This window comes from Elaeis guineensis, chromosome 11 (assembly GCF_000442705.2).
Source record: "Elaeis guineensis isolate ETL-2024a chromosome 11, EG11, whole genome shotgun sequence".
Taxonomy (NCBI): Eukaryota; Viridiplantae; Streptophyta; class Magnoliopsida; order Arecales; family Arecaceae; genus Elaeis; species Elaeis guineensis.
In genome coordinates this window covers 9,152,699-9,167,997 of record NC_026003.2, presented here as the reverse complement: position 1 = coordinate 9,167,997, position 15,299 = coordinate 9,152,699, and the positions used below count along the sequence as shown (strand labels likewise).

Sequence of the window (15,299 nt, the reverse complement as noted above, 5' to 3'; positions counted from 1 at the left end):
ATTACCTCCGTAGAGCCATTGTATGGCTTATTTGATCTACCACATTAGAAAGCATTTGTCAGTAATCATTGTGAGATATACTCAACCTTTGGTTGGCTTGAGTGCTACAACCCAACCTATGAGATAGGAGTCCCATCTAGATGCTCCAATTGATAAGTTTCGAGGTGCATGATCTTAAAACCTTATATAGTCCTTCCCAATTTGATGTGAGCTTGCTAGGCTCCACTGACTGGGCCACCTTAGTTTTCCTTAGCATCAAGTCTCTAAGTTAGATGAATTTAACTTTCACTCAAAAATTATAATAACGTACTACTCATTGCTGATATGCTGCCATCCGAATCTAAGTTCGCTCTCTTGTCTCTTCAAAAAGATCCAAGTTGGCTTGGAGGTCTTCTGAGTTCCTCTACCAATCAAAGGAGTCCATTCAATGAGAAACCAAAACAATCTTCAAGGGAATCACTACTTCGGTACCAAAAACAAGGTTGAAGGGTATTTCCCCTATAGGGGTTCGATGAGGTGATGTAGAGTTCGTCCAAGCAGAGTCTTTTGGCTTGATCCAACTGCATGTTCAAACCCTGTAATATGGTTCTATTGGTTACTTCAACTTCCTCATTGGCCTGAGAGTGTCCAATCAAAGTGAACGATGATCAATACGCAAGTCGACATAGAACTCCCTAATGTGAGCATTGTTAAACTACTTTCTATTATTAGTATTCATGATTCGAGGGAGTCTGAGATAACACATAATAAACTTTCAGATGAAATCTCGAGCATTCTTATCAGTCATTCGGGCTAGTGGCTTGGCCTCAATCCATTTGGTAAAATAGTTGATGCCCTCTATCAAAAAATTTCTCATCATGGTGGCTTGTGCAAAAGATCCAAGATTGTCCATTCCCCTTAGTGAAAGGCCAAGGAGTGCTAATCAGTGTATATGAGGTGTCGACTAATGCTTAACATTGGCAGATCCCTAGCATTAGTCATATCTCTTCATAAAATTACTTGCATCACTCTAAATGGTCGGCCAAAATAGCCTTGCTACAAGATCTTGTAAGCCAAAATCTTACCTCCTAGATGATTTTTGCAAATTCTTTTATGGACCTCCTGAAGTAAATACTCTACTTGAGAATGTTGGAGGCATCAAAGAAGGGAGACAGAAAATGATCTCTTGCAAAGGTTTCCTTTGAGCAAAATATAGCATGCAACTTGGTTCTTAGTTCTCCAAGCCTCCTTTTTATCCCCATGGAGTTCCCCTCTTGAAGGTGGTCAACTAGTAAGTCAATCTAGCTTGGCTCGAAGTTGAAGATCTAAACTTGGGCTAGATCCTCAATGCTCAATTTGTCGCGCAGCTCCATAGATGTTGTCCTCTGGAGATCAATGCATTCTGATGTTGCCAACTTTGAGAGTAGATCAACTCGAACATTATTCGATGTGGGTATCTATAAAATCTTAAATTTTTTAAAAGATGAGGAGATATCTTTTACCTTTCGAAGGTATGTTGCCATTCCACAAGCTCTTCAAACTCTCCTTGGACTTGTCTGACGACTAGCTAAGAGTCCCTGAGGGTTTTGAGGTACCTTCCTTGGACTCTAAGGAAGAGAACAATGGTGAAGAGAAGCTTGCTCCAAGCTTGTGATCATGGGGAGTTCTCTCAAAGCTCATGAAGCAAGAGTGACAGCTCTGCTCCAGACTCGATCAAGGAAGGTGGTGGCTTGGTCAAGATGGGGACTCCATGATTGCTCTCTTATGAACCTCTTGGTGCTGGTGCTGCTGCTATTGCTAAAGATTAGCAGCCACCTTCTTAAGGCTCTAAATGAATGTCTTCAACACCTAAATTGGCTGCAGGAGCAATAAGAATTGCTTGATGGTGACCACCATGGTTGTTTGAATGTCTGATGGAGGTGGATCCCTTCACAAACTCTATATGAAGCGGGATTTTATCTGTGCATCTAGCTGGGTGGTGGAAAGAGTTAGTTGTATTTTTAAGATCATATGGTTGTTATAGAGTGGAACCTCTAGTAGTAGAAACAGTACCCTTCTTCTAGCACTAATTTGTTGCTATTGAGAGCCGATTTGACTAGGTTATCGAGCTAGTTGGTGCACTGGACAACTCAATGAGGTGGTAAATGGATCAAAGAAGTTGGTCGAAGATCTCGATGCACCTCCTTTAATGGTGGATGATAATTGCTGAGACTCAGATGTGGCTGAATCTTCAATCCAACATCTAACTCGATCTTGAAACACCAAAGACAATAAAGCCCACTTATCAGAGAATATCCGATAGGAAATCCTTCAATACCTAAGTCAGATAATCCAGAAAGAAATAATGCAAGTTCTATATGAGTGGCAGATATATCAAGGCAAGGGATCCTTTTTGCCTAAGTCAAACAACCCATAGAAAAATTGAGAAGTTTCTACATGAGTAGCAGAGAGATCAAAGCCAGGGAGCATAGAAAGTTTAGAAATTAGGGTTTAGTCTCAAATAGACTTCACTCTACCATCCCCACTCAGCTTAGCTTCCCTTCGCTTTTCTTCACTCAACTTCACTGACATAGAAAGCCCCCTAGAGCAATTTATATATGCTTGGGCCGGTACCCATCGCTATGAAATCTTGGGATATATCAATCGACCATTTTGGATAACCATTCGCATGTCCGAAAATATGATGCAAGTGATTCTCTCACATGCCAATTCCCATAAATAGTTATGAAAACTATTTGTCATCATGGGCTAGCTATAACCAGATAGGAAGATCTGAGCATCTCCATATGCCCCTAGCCTGGCCACATGGTGAGAGCTAATTAATTGACGTTTATAGTCTGCTTTGATGGGTCGATTTCACCACATCGACTATGATCAGTTCCAAAGTATATCAGATCCAAAGATCATTTTCTAATTCTTTACTCTCTTTCCATTGGAAATGTTAAAACTAGTTATAGAAATATTCTATCATTATCTCTAGAATTGAAACATTGTCACATATAACGATATATTTATTACTTGGGCTATTAGTAAGACTATAGCGAGCAAAAGAATATTAATTGAGGTCACATACCTCAGGAGCATAATTATTGGAAACAATGTAGTAATATTGGCCCTTAATGATGATTGGATTTGCTACATCAGATAACATGTTCAAGTGATATCTTTTGCACATCCCATGCCTCTTTGCAAGAAATAGTTTTGTACATTAGTGACAAATGAGTGCAGATTGAAGGAAAAATGGTTACTTGATATCACTGAGTACTTAACACATTGCATTCATAGAAAGGAATTCAACTTTTCATCGTAGTTCCATGTATAGCTTATACTCAGTCCCAATATACCTTTCAGGTAGGGTAGGCTAACCATTAGCTCAGTTCAAGGTAGTTTTTGACTTCATTATGGAAAATTTATGCAAACATTGTATGTCATAGGATCTTAGCTATCATGCCCCAAATTTGGGGTATAATACAATTATGCTACTAAGGGATACAGCCTTCAATAACACAATCTATCAATCATAATCAACTAAAATCTATCATAAATAAAATAGAACAAAAGATTCAATTTGATCATTCATCAAGCAAATAAATCAAGATTGATCTAGAGCATCTAAATCTAATATCAAATATCAAAATTCATATCTCAAAATTCATAAATAATTAATTCTAAATTTATGATCATTCAATAAACTAAGTTGCAGGTATAAAATTTTCAAGTTTGCTAATGCAAACACCCAATCATGGATCCTTCATTGTTCCTAACCTTATTTCTTTATAAAAAAAAATAAAGAGATATGAACTATATCGACTCTGTAAGTAAAACTTATGCTTTTCATTAGATCAAGCCTAAATTTTTTTATGATAATACAACATTAAAAAAATAACAAATAGTATAAAATAAAATATTTCATAAATATATAATAAAACAAGTCATAAATCAATCATGCATGCATAAATTATAAATATTTATAAATATATTTTGTAAGTCATTCTTATCATGTGTTCATGTCATATTTTAAAATTTTGCTCACAGACATTCATGCTATAATCATTTTATATGCATGATAGGACCATATTTCTTAATTGATAGAGTTCTTATTTCGTATACCAGCTTTATATCTATTGGAGGACAATATTTTTTAATGGATAAAATATCAACTACTATTATCCACTGATAAAATCATATGCCAATACTATTATCCGCTAGCAGGGTCATATGCCAACTATTATTATATATTGGCAAGATCATATATCAATAACTATTATCCACTGATAGAGTGTATGGATGCTAGCTTCAAATGTCAAGTTTTTCTACTTTTAGGGGTCATACATAACTATCTGAAAATCTTTTACTATATTTCTTAAAATAAATATTTTAAATCATATTTTTTTAAATCATGTATAAATAAAAGATTAGATAATTTTATAGAGTTCATGGTCCATAAATAATTTTTAATAATAAAACAATCATGAAATTATTTTTTCATAATAAAATATAAATTTCATAAATATGAAGTTCATATTTCATAAACAAGCCATTCATATTAAAATATTCATAAAATTATTATTTTATGATAAATAATGAGTTTTATAATACATAGCTCGATCTTTATTTTATAAAAATACAGAATAATTTTTTTATGATGAAATAATCGATAATTCAAAAGTAAATAAGAAGTGTCAAGGTTACCTCTTCAACTCTAGCCTTTTAAACTTCGCTAGACGAATTTATCAAACTTGTTAACATATTAAAAATATAATTAATTTTTATTCGATAAATTCAAGTATAAAAAAAAAAATTATAGATTGGATGGTTAGTAGTCCAACAGAACATCGAAATAATTCAGGCCTCCAAACTAAAGATCAACACAAATTCATGAGACAAGGAGACGGAACTCAACACTAGGGTTAATAGATCTTCTTAGAAAGAGACTAGAGAGAGAATCTATGTATCTTTCAAAGAGAAAATCATGATCGAAATCATTAGAGATCATGCCAGGATGACTCAATAGGATTAACATGACATATTCTATCAATATCTGATAAGGACCAGATGGAGATCCAACATACTACATAAATATCGAAGCAATTCTAGGCCTCTTTAAAAAAATCATCTCAATTCATACTAGAGTCCGTGGATTAAATACAAAAGAAAAAGAAGTAGAGAAAAATTCTAAGAGAAGAAGAGAGAGACAAAAAAAAAAAAAAAAAAAACCCTTCCTTCTTTTTTTTTTTTTCCTTTTCTTTTCTCTCTTTTTCTTTTTTCTTTTTTCTTTTCTATCTTGGCCGGATAGGGAAGGAATAAGGTGATGGCTGATAGCCAGAAGATCGATAATGACCAACAACATATGATCGATAACAGGTCGCAGTGAGCGATGACACATGGACGACAGTAGCAAGGACCGAGTAATGGAAATTAAAGGAAAATATGCTCGAAAAATAAGGGATCCGGGGTTTCTCTTCATTTTTAGTTATTGGTTGTTTACCAACATCATAAACTTACCTTGGAGGATCATGGGAGATTGGGATACTCGACTTAAGGCTCAACTCAAAGGATGGTGATACCTGTGGCTGAAAAAAGGAGAGAAGTACCAAAAAAATAGGGGTTTCACGGCTGACAACTTACTTCGGAAGGGTGTAAGAGTAGATTTAGTGTGCCGTAATGCTGTGGGAAAGGTTGACATCTCATGCTTGTTTGTAACTTTGCCAAAAGCTTTTGGGATTGCTTCTTCAAAGGTTGAACATCCCTTATTTGCCATGGACATTCAAACAGTCTGGGGTGAGTGGCGAGATCAAAATCAGGTGAAGAAAATCTCTCCGTCGACCACTGAAAGTCTGATAGCCATCAAATTTGGGTTCTATGGAAGGAAAGAAATGATAGAAGATTCAACTTTGAGGCCAAGGTATTATCTGAAACAATGAAATCGCCATCTACTTATTTCAGCAATAGACATCAATGAAAGGAGGTGAAGAATGTAGTACACTAGCAGCGAGGCTGGAACATTTAATGAAAGAAAGGGAACTGACCATGTCCTCTAAAGATAATATTTTGGCCGAAGGAGAGAAGCTTAGCAACGAGAACAGATAAATTCTAATAGCACAAAATACAAGACCATGCATCAATATTTATTTTCCTCATAAGTATAAAAAGGGGACTCTGGGTTTGGAGGATTTATGTGGCTTGTAGTAATTTGATGTGGCTTCCCTCTGTTAGATGGGAGTATCGTTTTATGGGTACAATAATTAGTGGGGAGTCTTCTGCTTTGGATAAGACGAACCTTCCAACAACAATACCTGATGAAAGTCCTAGTTGAAGTAATACAATATTGAGGAAATGTCTCACTTCCATCACCTTTACTCAAACAAAAAAAGAAAAAATAGGGGTTTCTTTCTTCATGGTTTTCCAACGAAATTGGTGGTCGACAATAATGCCAAATGCCCCAAGAAGAGGGGAAAAAGAGAGAGAGGAAGGTGGGACTGAGGCTTACCTTGAGCTCCAGCAACATCTTCCACCTCAAGTTTTGAAAAGCACGGAAAAGAATCCGATGAAAATCAAGAGAAAAAGAGAAGAAAGGACTATAATGGTCAAGGATGAGAGGCTTGAAGGGGGGTTTGGGTCCTTTATATAGAGTGGAGGCTAAAGTTTCCCAGCCTCCAATAATATCCACGGAGGAAAAGTCCCCCATGTCAAAGAGGGCTCTGCCCTGATTGAAAAGGAGCAGCCCTTCGGGCCTTGCTCCTGCCACAAAATGGGCCAAAGAGCTAAACTTTTGAGCTGTTTTAGTGATAAGCTGATCCAATAGAGCAGACCATCACATTAGCTTTCTTATTTTTGTTAAAATCCTATCTCACAAGTCCTATTATCGTTTATGAGATTTTTCTCTCTTTTTTTTTTCTTTTCCTTCCAAAGGAGTTTTTTAAAATTCTGAAATGGGCAGATTTTACTTATATTTTCCAGTGGTTTCTGATGCGGTCTCCATATGTCATTATATTTGAAAGCTTCAGCTAAATAACACATAGGGTTGGCAATAATTGACCGTGGTGAAAACCCAACCTGATAAATAAATAATTACAAAAAACTAATTGACAACGAATTAAACACTTACCCAAAAATTGCGTGCCTGCTTTATGCTGCTGTCTTTTATAACTTCTATTGGTAAACTGGTACTGAAACTTACCAAAATATTACAGCTCAAAGTGACTCTGGAAACAATATATTGTCTAAGGACGATGGACCCATTGGAATTCACTTAATTTTTACCAGACTGCAATGAGACTCAAACATCCAGGGCAATTTCTAAGTTGTTTTATACTGCCTCCTGGCATAGGTTGAACATCATTGAAGAAACACATCTCATCCACGCTTCATAGCACATTCTGTCATATGAACTTACAAAGCCAATGCAATGGCTTCCATCACCAGATTATTTTTATTCCTATGCCAGACTCAAACAATCCTCTGATTCTGCTTGCATTCACATCGGTTACTGTTTCTGTTATGCTGACAAGACTTGGAGCTCATTGTATTGCAAACATCCAGCCAAGCCATTGTTCCCAAATCACTAATTTGTTCCTCATTACAAAAGCCACTGTTAACCAAGATAGGCAACTGTCTCCCCCCTTGTTTGCTGGCAATGATGAACTATAATTTCTTAGAACTACTGAGAAATCAGCAATCAGATATTGGAGATTACGAGTTACTTTTATTGCAAGACACAACACCATATTGGTAGTTACACATGTATAACACTAATCTTTAGTAGCCATATAAGCAGGGCAAAAAGGAAAATGTAGTCCTGCAATATTTCTATGTAAGCAATCTGTTAATATTTATGTACATCAATTCCTCATAGTCCATCATTGAAGTTTATTGGCAGAACTTCAACGAAATGGCCTTCTGTAGTCCTGATATTATGTCCTGAAAAATAAATAACTCGTTCAGATCATTATTCCAACTAGTACTTTAAGCTAAGCTTACTGGTAGTTCCTTGTGTATTCATAAGACAAATTAGGAGAGCTGTGTGGGACACCACATGCTACTTCACATCTAAGCTCACCCCAACACTTTTCAAACCAAAGAGCACAATAATTTGCTCCATTCTTTTAATTTTACTGCTACATCACATGACTGAAAAGAGACCAGTTAAGGATCTACATAAGAAAAAGTAAGGTGCCTATGGAATGTACCATTATGAATGATTTCTAGATGGTACATAACTACTGTCTTGGTTTTTACTATCATGTTTCCTATGTAATGTATACCAATACCTTTTTTTTTTTGGGTACAATGTGTACAAATACTTAATGTTCTTCAAATTACAATAGAAACTAAATTATATGCACATGCGTGCATTCAGAGAGAACCATATACTTGGGTTGTAACTCTATTTTTATAAATGTCAGAACCCCTTTTGGGAATCCCTTGTGGGAATGCAACTGCCCATGTTGGTACACCATCTTTTGTGCATCATAATAATTAGACTATTGTGGACACAAAAACATGAAACATATGCATGTAATATGCCTGTATATACATATATAAGCATAGCCAGCACGCACGTGCCGCACACACCTTAAATACATCCATGAAATTTTAAAAATATTTTCATCCACTAAATAAAGATGATCCTGCACTAAATTTGTTCCTTTGAGATTACATTACACAAAACCGTGATCATGTATGCCTCTTGTGAGGGAATCACTTGGTCCAGTGATGGTCTCTCAGTTTAATTACTGAACTATAGTTAGAGATCTATAATTGGTGGCAGACACAGTGAAACTTTTATGGACTTTCTATTATCCATAGTCTTTAATTATTGCAAAATGGCTGCCATCAATTACATTAAAAATTACATGAAAAAATAGCGAATCTCTTCAGCTAATTATATACTTGACTTTTTAATAACTACTTAGCCTTGTCTAGCCTCTGCTAAATAAGCCAAACACAATAACATATTTTTGTCAAATTTGAGTACAATGAAGAAGTGCCTCTTGCTATAAAATTTCAAGATGGTTGTCAAAGGTTTTAAGCTTAAACTATTCATGCATTAAGTTAGAATCTGCACTAAAGCTTGTATAAAATATATAAGCCTAAAGCTAGAGAATTCTACTAAAAGGATCTAGTAGATGAAGCAGAAATGCACATCTTAGGATAAGATGAATGAGCAGATTCAAAGATATCCATGTATCTCAGAGTGAAAATTAGAGTGCTCTGATAGAGGGTCCATGGGATACAAACTTAGAAATTTCACAGTTATTGGTGGTACCAAATCTGCTAGTTAGCCTCTTCAGGTGTAAACTCCACATCTGTGACATCATTAGGCTGTATAACAAATAATTAAGACAGAACAATTAATAAACCAACTCCACATCATGGAAATTACCAGGCTGCTGAACAAATGAGACAACTGATGACTAAGCAGTATAAATTAGCTAATTATTATATATATATATATATAAGAAGTACTCGCTCTGGAAGCTCACTAGATAAAATTGGACTGTTGATTAAACTGCAGCTGCTGGAATCTTGTAACGGCTGCGCAAACCTTCAATAGCCTTCTCCATGGATTTTGCAAGCTCAGGGATGGATATCTTGTAAACTGGTCAAATTTAGTAAGCATATGGGATATTATAAAACAAATAACACTTCATTACTACATAGAAGTAAGGATCTGTTGCTTGGCTATGGTCCACAGTTCTCATATAATGTTGAAGCTTGTTATAATATCAGCTTATCTATATATACTTCTTATGATATATCATTTGAGGTTCCCAAGATAACACCACTAAAACTTGTTTTATAAAAGGAATAGAGCGAACCAGCACTATTGCCTGATTTTTCAACTGCAACTGAATAGAGGGCTAAATTATGATTTTTTTTTTTTTTGCCCACTTCTGACTTGCTACTGCAAATGCAAAAAACTGAGTGGTCTGATACTGTGATTAATCATTTTCCTGTTGTAAACAAACACCTATAATTCCCAGGATCAGACAAACATAAATATTTAACGATTTTTCACTTTATCCTTGTGATCTGTATTATTAGCTCATTAGGTCTTTATTTTGCAAGCAAATAGTCTTTGAGCACACAACTGGGAAAGGAAAGAAACATTTGAAATTTGGAAAGTCAGTTCTTCATTTATTTACCACGAGATGCAGTAGCATGTACTTCTGTAATTAATTCCGCATATGAAGCCTGCAAAATATATTTTCAGAACCAAATTATGCAACTGAAAAGGAAAATCAATAGGGGATTGTTTCGAATATTTATGTGACCATTGTCTACCTTTATCAATTCCGTATTCTCATGGATCCTATCAGACATCTTCTTATATTCCTTTTCTATTTCCTCTGACAACTGCAGGCAAGCTTGAGTCTGGATCTGGAGAGGGGGGGGGGGGGGGGGGAGAGAGAGAAGATAATACCCACTATTTGGTTGAAATCACCACAAGACTTCAACTGCAACTAAATGGTTTTGCTTATGTAGCAAGCTTGTCAACATTTTATAAAACTTGGAGAATATCTTTACTTTTTTTCATCCACTAAAGAATAAAAAGTGTCTTTATTCAACTTGGACCCATTTAAGAGAAATAACTTACTGCACTTATTTTTTCTGAATCAGAACAAAAATGTTCCAGTCATATTCACCTCTAGATGACCAGAAAACAATATCACCCCATGAAACAGTCATTTGTAATATTTTGTAGTTGAAATATATAAATTTATCATCATTCCCTACTGCATGTACACACAGAACCCAAAGAAAGAACAGCAAGAAAAAAGTAGGAAAGAAAAGAAAGAGATGAAAAAGGAAAAATGAAAATCTTTGCTGAATTTTCTTGAATATGGTATAAGACAAGACAGTAATTTGTAAAAGAATCTCTAGCTAACACTCTAGATTGTTTGTCCTGGCAAAGCATTTCTGTTATACTCTTAAACAGGGACAATTGTATGGTTTTAGATTTCATAAGGTCTTATAGTCTCCCTCAGCTGAGAAATCCTGGCATAGGGCTTGCAGACTGCAGACAGATGATGATTGTTTGTGCCTGCTGAGACTGCCGTTTATCTTTTGGAAGTCTAGAAAAGCTACTGGTGAGGTGGCTCAAGCTTCTACCAGCATAGACATTAGTGAAGAATATATTCAGGCCCATCACAATATAGAGGTTTTAGCTACAAGAAACTGTTCTCTCTCTCTCTAAGATGGATTTAGCAACCAAGAAACTGTTATCTCTCTGTAAGATGGATTTAGCAACCACAATCCATTACCTCAGGGTCAGAAAGTCTCATTTCTTGAAAAGCTTCAAGAAAATTAGTTGCTTATTAGGAATATTAATTAAAACTCAAAATTTAGCCATCACATCTGCTTACTTTTAGCTTACCTGTGCTAGGGACACTTCAGCACTGACTAGGACAATATTCTAATGGCCCATTAATACACTAACATCAATGGTGAAATCTGTTCCTCTGGAAATTCTTGATGCTACAAATGGGAAAGAAACACCAGCTTAAGCAAGTGGAAAGGAAAACACAAAGCGTTGGATCTTTCAATTTTGACCAGAATATCAAAAACACAATACAAGAGGGTTAGGAAGTAGACTAACAAGCCTATAAAGACAAACCTTACATCATACATGCTTCTATTAGAACATAAGACGTACCCATTGCTATTCATTAGGTTTGCTGATCATATAGATTCTTTCTAGACCTTTATCTAATCCAGCCCCCTGCTTGACTCAACTAAGCCTTAATCCCAAACTAGTTGAGTCGGCTACATAAAATCTTTTTCCTTAACCCTTTCCACTTTTTACCATACTCAAGGTTTGACGCAACACATTGCTAGTAGAGAATGCCCCAATAATTCTCTTTAGGATTAATGTCCATAGGATGCGGCTATAGTTTGAACCACAACCCTCTTTCTGGGCTTGGACCAGCTACATATACACTAAGCATAACATAGACAGAGTTACACCCTCCCACTAAAAAAAAAGCACCACCACCAAAGAAAATACAAAAACACATAAAAAGATAAACATGTAAACGATGTAAAATTTCTAGCCTCTTGTTTTATATTGCACGTATTCGATGAAGGAAATGTTTCTCAATTTTTTATTTAATTTCATAAAGTCAATTAGAACCTAATAACAGTTGTTTCTGTAGATAAACTACATACCAAGCAAGATACATTAATGATGCTATACAAATCATTGCAGCATTTTATTTCATAATTTATCAAACAAGGGACAACCTAATATTATTTCCTCTCTTCTCTAAACAGGACTAGGACCAGCATCAGCAGTGTAAAATATGATCACAACTAAATCAAATTAAAATCAAAAGGACCATGCATAAGTAACAACAACGGACAGTAAATGGGATACATTAACATGTCTTATTGAAGAGCACTCATTCATCAAATTCACTAATTCAATTCCCTAGGATTTTCAGGGATCAGAAATCAAAATATGAAAATAGAACAATTCAGAACTTCTCTTAAAGATGAGAAAAGAATATGCATCTTTTTATATTTTCAGAATCTTTTGACTCGCGTACAAGGCAAAATGTGACATTAGTGAAAATGTGTAAACCTAGTGAAAATGTGTAAACCTATTCTCGGAAAAAGAGACAAGATGAGGCTTTAAAAAACCCGTAAGCCATTTCCGATCAAGCAAGCAAGCTTTCCGCAATCAGCCAAGATTTCACAGATAAACCCTAAGATGAGTGCAGAGATCTCAGCAGAATCGCTTCACTGAGGAATTAAAGGTTGCAGGTAACATTGAGCCTATTGCAAGATGTAAATCCATAACCTTCTTAACTGCATAATCCCTGTAATTACCAAACCATTTATAAAAAGCACAGCAAAAATCCACCAAGAATTAAAACAGTACACACAAACAACAATTCCTGGTCTAAACTGTAGCTATGGACAAACCAAAAGAAAAGGGGTGACAGTACAAAGAAAGAGGAGATTGCTGCAACATTAAACAGATTGCTCCAATATAAAGAAATAATCATAATCATCAAACAGTTTCTGCAGAGTAAAGCAAGATTACCGCAAAGATTTCAGATCAAGACGTATTAAACTAGTTTCTGATCAAAATCCTCGTTATGAAGATAAAAGAAAGAACATCAGCATCATAGACTGCATCAGATTTCTCAAAGCTAAACACATTTAAACAATTTGTACAGAGCACAGCAAAGTTCCATCCGAGACTCCAAATCTTGGAGGAATATTAAAACTAGTTTCTTATCTGAAATCTATCTATGGAAACGAAAGAAATCAGAACGTTGCAACAAATTCAATCAGAGAGCTCCAATATAAAAAGTTCCTCGTAATTATCAAACAATACGTCCAGAGCACACAAAAAAATTAACCAGTATGATTCAAATCTTGGAGCCATATCAAAAGAACTAGTTTCATGTAAAAACCTAGCTATGGAAATGAGATCATCACCGCTCCAATCCAAGCAAAAGGAGCCGAGATTTACCTTGAACCTTTTGGCGATTCGGGTGTGGGAGGAATCGAACTCCTTGAGGGTCTCGGAGTGGCAGAGATCGAGACGCCGCTTGATGGAGTCCGAGTGGGAGGAGGCCAGGCTCTTGAGATCCGAGATGGTGGCGAGGGTTTTAGGGGGAGGAGACGGGGAGGAGAGAAGGAAGGGGATCGGGGTGAGGGTTTTCTTGGAGGAAGCGTCGACGAAAGTGAGATCGAAGTTGGCGAAGGGTTTGGAGGAAGAAGAAGGGAAAGGGGGCGGAGAGAGGAAGGATCTGGAGGCGCAGGCCGACGTTCCCTTGCCCGATGCTCTCTTCCCCATCGAAGCTACACTCTCGGTGGAGAACCGGGGTTCCAAGGCATTTATAGTGGCGGGCTTGGACGACAGAGTGCAATTCAAACGGAAAAGAAAAAGAGCGCCTAATTTAAATCAGGAAAGGGACCCGCATAGATCTAGGTCTGGCGTAGCACCGACACACCGGTGGATTGGTGTACATTATTTCAGACTCGAAGATTGCAAGCCAAAGGTAACCCTTTTGCAAGCCATAGATTAAGTTACGTAGTATAAAGTCCATTTGATTGGAGATAATTTGATATAAAAAAAATAAGCTTCTCGTCAAATTGACATATTTGATATAAAAAAAAAATTAAAAAAATGATAGGTCCCATGCCTATTTTTTGGAGAAAAAAAGTAAAATAAATATCATAAAAAATTGATATTTTATGAATTTTTGAATGGTGGTAATCCATACTTGATAAAAATATTTTCAATAAAACTACATATATAATCATCAAACTTATTTGATGCCTTTCCAAATTTATTCAATAAAAAATTTTTATAAAAAAAAATCAAAATGGAGATGGCACTATATAAAAGACTATGTGATTATAATCATTATATAAAAACTAATAGAAGATGATAATGCTATCTTAATATTAAAAAAATATTTATATTGAAGGGTATATTTATAAATTAGGTCGTATTCCTATGTAAATTCATCTTCAATCAAACATAATAACCTTTTTTCATTGTTATTTTTTGGAGTAATTTTTTCTCCAACCAAATATATATAGTAAAAGCTATTTCCTAATCAAACGGATCTTTAAAGTTAATCAACTTTTTCATTGACCAACTTATCCAAATTTTCATACTTTTCAAGATGGATAAGTTATTTTCTATAGATAGTATTTATCCATGAAATGGAGAAAAATCTTATCCATCTACAGAGTGACTAAATTATTTTTTCATCGATTAGTAAAGTAGATATTTAATTTTATTCCTAAAATGACCCATTCTCATTTTCAATACCTCTATCATTTAATGTTTAATAACTCAGTCATCCATTTTGTTCAAACCTAAAAAATATAAAAAATATTATAAAAAATATGGATAAATTTTAATAATTTATTCAAAAAAATAACAATACAAAAGAATATGGATAACAAATTTTGAAGCTATTTTCTCATGTGTAAAAGAATATGGATAAATTATTTTTTTATTTAAATATAGTTAAAAAAATATTTATTTAAAAAAATATAAATTTTTAGATAAATTTTTTATTCACAAAAAGACAGATCCAAATATAGTATATAATAAACAACCAAGACCTCGAAATATATGCGCCGCATCCCCATAAAATGGAAAAAAATAAGTGACAGCCTAAAGACCCCCAACAAAGAAAACATGAGGCAGCTGGCAAAAGTGAGGTATTGAGAGCACAAGCTCCATAATATATGAAGACGAAGAAAACCAGCACCATGCTCAGACAGATCCTTCCATTAAAAGTTTTGAAGCAAAAGGAGTATTCCCAGTAGAACAATGTGAGCAA

At 35.2% G+C, this 15,299-nt stretch overlaps 1 protein-coding gene across 3 annotated transcripts; it reads right to left on the bottom strand.

The window, feature by feature from the left end:
- Positions 1 to 7,156: 7,156 nt before the first annotated feature.
- LOC105033227 (uncharacterized) lies at positions 7,157 to 13,830 on the bottom strand. Of its 3 annotated transcripts, none has more exons than XM_019846578.3 (5): positions 13,466 to 13,830; positions 10,267 to 10,362; positions 10,128 to 10,176; positions 9,465 to 9,580; positions 7,157 to 9,303 (listed from the first exon to the last, which is right to left on the bottom strand). In XM_019846578.3, exons 1-4 carry the CDS (start codon positions 13,790 to 13,792, stop codon positions 9,486 to 9,488), a joined length of 567 nt encoding a protein of 188 aa, XP_019702137.2. In that variant the 5' UTR covers positions 13,793 to 13,830; the 3' UTR covers positions 7,157 to 9,303; positions 9,465 to 9,485. The 3 variants fall into 3 exon arrangements, with proteins under 3 accessions (XP_019702137.2, XP_073101359.1, XP_073101358.1); XM_073245257.1 differs by having other exon boundaries at positions 7,164 to 7,899; XM_073245258.1 differs by lacking the exon at positions 9,465 to 9,580 and having other exon boundaries at positions 7,162 to 7,899.
- Positions 13,831 to 15,299: the final 1,469 nt, after the last annotated feature.

Bases quoted from the DNA above. Each gene is read 5' to 3' on its own strand.
- LOC105033227 (XM_019846578.3), bottom strand. From the start codon at position 13,792: ATGGGGAAGAGAGCATCGGGCAAGGGAACGTCGGCCTGCGCCTCCAGA. The intron at 10,177-10,266 runs GTAGACAATGGT...TATATTTTGCAG, and splicing joins AGAATACGGAATTGATAAAG to GCTTCATATGCGGAATTAAT. The intron at 9,581-10,127 runs GTAAATAAATGA...AAATTTGACCAG, and splicing joins ACATGCTACTGCATCTCGTG to TTTACAAGATATCCATCCCT.